This window comes from Mus pahari, chromosome 13, assembly GCF_900095145.1.
Source record: "Mus pahari chromosome 13, PAHARI_EIJ_v1.1, whole genome shotgun sequence".
Classification (NCBI taxonomy): Eukaryota; Metazoa; Chordata; class Mammalia; order Rodentia; family Muridae; genus Mus; species Mus pahari.
In genome coordinates, this window is record NC_034602.1 from 7,422,399 (window position 1) to 7,426,885 (window position 4,487).

At 40.7% G+C, this 4,487-nt stretch overlaps 1 protein-coding gene across 1 annotated transcript in view; it reads right to left on the minus strand.

The window, feature by feature from the left end:
• Positions 1-4,487, minus strand: part of Xpo1 (exportin 1) — a 45,192-nt gene that overhangs the window by 35,166 nt on the left and 5,539 nt on the right. The window contains exon 2 of the mRNA XM_021211326.2: positions 3,268-3,399. Coding sequence (XP_021066985.1) covers positions 3,268-3,393 — 126 coding nt within the window. The 5' untranslated portion in view covers positions 3,394-3,399. The remainder of the gene's footprint in view (positions 1-3,267; positions 3,400-4,487) is intronic.

Genomic DNA, 4,487 nt, shown 5'->3' on the forward strand with positions numbered 1-4,487 from the left:
GGCCAGCCTGGTCTACAAAGTGAGTTCCAGGTTCCAGGACAGCCAGGGCTAAACAGAGAAACCCTGTCTCGAAAAACCAAAAACCAAAAACAAAAAAAAAAAAAAAAAAGGGGGGGGGGAGGGGGTGGCGCATGGAAAATTTTTTTCTCTGCCCATTTAACCCTTAATTTTTAAGTTGAGTTCTATATGTATTAGTGTTTTGCCTGCATATATATGGGCACCATACCCGTACTTTGTGCCCTCAGTGGTCAGGAGGCCTCAGATCCCCTAAAATTAGAGTTCAAGGTTGTTATGAGCCTTCATGTGGGTACCAGGCACCAAATCTGGGTTCTCTGCAAAAGCAACAAGTTCTCTTAACTGTGGAGCCATCTCTCCAGCCCTCCCTTAAGCTCTCTGTAGTCAACCAGCATCTCACAATTTTCTAAATGAATGAAAGTACCTGTGCACAGTTTCTCTCTCATTCACTTTTCTTTTTTGGTTTTTCCAAGACAGGGTTTCTCTATATAGCCCTGGCTGTCCTAGAGCTCACTTTGTAGACCAGGCTGGCCTCAAACTCAGAAATCCACCTGCCTCTGCCTCCCGAGTGTCCCATTCACTTTTAACACTTTATAAATAATACCCACCTTTTAAGGTTTTTAAAATGTATTACACCCAAGGTTAAACAAGAATGCTGATCATCTTGGGAGGCAGGGTACATAGATGAGTTCAAGGCCAGCCTGGTCTACATAGTGAGTTCTGAGACAGACAAGGTTACACAGTGAGACCCTGTCTCAACCTACCCCCATCCTACCCCCCCAAAACACGTAACAAAATTAAATTCCAGCAGTTAATTGTCCAAGGAATCTAATGTTCTGGCAATAATAGTTGCGCTGATAGATTCTGTCATGTTGTAAGACTTTAGGGTCCAAAAAAAATAAATAAAAAAGTACTCAAGACTGGATTTGAACCTGGACCATATAAGTTAGTCTTAATTCCTAATCCTCCTATATCCCGAGTGCTGATAATGAAAAGAACGCTCCACCACGGGAAAGTTCTACTGAAGGATTTTTTGCCCAAATTTCAGAGCACTGTACTCCTCTAACTCTCAACATGTATGTGTGTGTGAGAGAACATATATATCTCAGTCAGAAGACAACTAAGTTTCTGAAGTGGGTTCTCTCCTTCCACCAAGTGGGTCCCAGAATCAATTCAGGTTGATTACGTATCACCAGGCCAACCACACAGAATTTTATTCAAAACTACTACACTGTTTCAGAATTTTGCATTTATTACATGGTTGTAATAATCTACATACAATTTGATCTCATACCTTTTCTTTCCACAATTTCCTTTTAGAGCTAAGGCTGATCTGAAACTTGCCTGTTACAAGTGCTAGGACCATAGGCAAACAACCTATTTTATAATTACATGTTAAAATCAAAATATAGGGGCTGGAGAGATGGCTCAGCGGGTAAGAGCACTGACTGCTCTTCCAAAGGTCCTGAGTTCAAATCCCAGCAACCACATGGTGGCTCACAACCACCCATAATGAGACCTGATGCCCTCTTCTGGCGGGTCTGAAGACAGCTACAGTGTACTTATGTATAATAATAAATAAAATCTTTTAAAAAAAATCAAAATATAGCTTATTTTTAAGCTAATTATCCACACTAACAGAACATCTTTTCAAGAACACAAAATTCAAATAAAAAACAAAAACTCTTATTTTTGAAGTTCTTACCTAGCCTGGAACTCACCATATAGACTGAACTCATCTCTTGACTTTTCCCTGCCTCTGCCTCTGCGAGTGCCCAAAATAAAGGTGCCCATCACACCTGGCTCATATTGATTTTTAGATAAAAACACCTGAAAGACCTCTGCAATTTCAATGTTTAAAAATTTGGAGTAGAGATAAGTAAGATGGCTTAGTAGCCATAACCAATTTGAGTCTCATCTCCAGAATCCACAGGACAGAGCCAAGTAATCCTCTGACTCCGCATAAGCAACTAGGTGGCACCCTAGCTGCTTACACCCTCACCCCCCCACCACACACACACACACACACACACACACACACACACACACACACACATGAGCAACTAGGTGGCAGCCTAGCTGCTTACCCCACACCCCCCCCCCACACACACACACACACACACACACACACACACACACATGAGCAACTAGGTGGCAGCCTAGCTGCTTACGCCCTCACCCCCCACCACACACACACACACACACACACACACACACACACACACAAAAACAACAAATGTTAAAGTCCATTAAAAAAAAAAAAAAAAGGACATTAAAAGTCGGGCAATGGGGGCTAGTAAGATGGTTCAGTGGTTTTTGAGCACTGGCTGCTCTTCCAGAGAATCCAGGTTCAATTCCCAGCATCCAGATGGTCTCTCACAATTGTCTCTAACTGCATTTCCAGGCAATCTGATACCTTCTCACAAGCATACACGTAGGAAATATACCAATGTACATAAAAAAATGAATATAATATTTTTTAAAAATTAAGTCAGGCAATGGTGGTGACACACCTAAGTCCCAGCACCCAGAAGGCAGAACAGGAAGATCTGAGTTCAAGGCCAGCCTGGTCTACAGAGTGAGTTCCAGGATAGGCAGGGCTGTTACAGAGAGATCCATCTCAGAAAACAAGACAAGGACAGGAGAGATTAACTCAGTGGCTATTCCTCCAGAGGTTCTAGGTTTGATCCCCATTGTAGCAGTAGTCCAAGGGATCTGACACCACCTTATGGCCTCCATGAGCCCGGGGCATACAGGCAAATGCCCATATTCATTAAAAAATAAGACTATTCACTACACACACACACACACACACACACACACACACACACTATATAAAAGAACTTCTTTTGTATTGGGTTACAAGTATCCACCATTATACCCAGAACAAATACACTTTAATAAGTTGCAAAGAATTAACACGTGAAGGCTGCAGAGATGCTTCTGCAGTTCCAGTGCTCAGTTTCTAGCACCCAAAATTGGGTGGCTCGCAGCTCTAGCATAAAAGAGCCAGACTGGCGGTGCGTGCTGCCAGCCCGGTCAACAGTTGAGACTGTCTCAAAAGAAGCCAAACAAGCATAGTCCTAATTTTCCATCTTGACCACGGTCAACATTAATATTTACCCCAGACTAATTATCATTAGCAGTTAATTCCAAATTTATATAAACTATAAACTACATTTTATAAAAAGAAATATTCAACTCCTTTGTTACATTTTAATAATTTTATAAGGTTTTGATCATCTACTTTACCTGGGCTCCTTCTCCATGGTATAAGCAATTCACCACATTGTCTAAAAGGTTGATATCCAGTTTTTGGCTGAAATCAAGCAGCTGACGAGCTGCATGGTCTGCTAACATTGTCATAATTGCTGGCATAGATTACTGAAAGAAAAAAAAATGAAGTTACTTAAGTTTGAACAGTAGTTAACATTCAAACTTTCTAGTCAAGTAAACTCACTTTAACATTCTTCATACAAACACTTAGATTATAGAAATTTTACCCAATTATTACAAAACAAGTAACAAAATTGCATCACTAAGCATAACTGCATTACTTACTGGGTTCCTTCACCTCTCCTAGTGTTTTACTGTTCCACTTACTACACCAATCTATTTTTCAGTTTGAATCCAATATGATTCCATAGCTCTCAAAGTTGTTTTACTTTGGGGGTAAGGGTGTGATGGTGGAGGCAGAGACAGACAGGTTTCATTCACTATGTAAGCCACCAGTCTCCCAAGTGTGGTGACTATTAATATGTGTGATCATGACAAGGCTACCTACAAATTCTTGTTTGACTGATTCTCCACCCCCACCTCACCCCCATTTCTCTGTCATGGTCTTTAGCCCTGGCTTACCTGAATCTCTGTGAAATGACCTGAACTTCTGACCCTCATGACTGTATATTCCCCTTGTCCCGTACCTGGTTTATGAGGTGCCAGGGATGGCATGCTAGGCACATACTCTATATACCACCTTTATGCCCAGCCCTCTTTACAAGTTCTTTTTTCAAAAATTTAAATGTGATTTCAAGGATTTAACTTTTAAAATATTCTCAAATGACTCTTTTGAATAGCTCAGTCTAAGCATCTCAGACACGACAATCTTAAAACACTGTTTTTTTTCAATGTACATAGTAGGTATAAGAACCAAGCTAGTCACTTGGGAGGCAGAGGCAGGCTGATTTCTGAGTTCAAGGCCAGTCTGGTCTACAGAGTGAGTTCCAGGATGGCCAGGGCTACACAGAGAAATCCTGTCTCGAAAAACCAAAAAAAACAAAACAAAAAAACCCAAGCTAGTGTGTCTTGGTTATATTCCCTTAACCTCTACAGAATTTATTTTCTACATCTATTAATTTCCATTCTCAACTGTGTTCAAACGTTAAAATACTATCCATACCAAGAACATGGTATCACATGCATGTAACCCAGAACTTGAAAAGTTGAGACAAGGAGTCTTTTTTTTTTTTTTT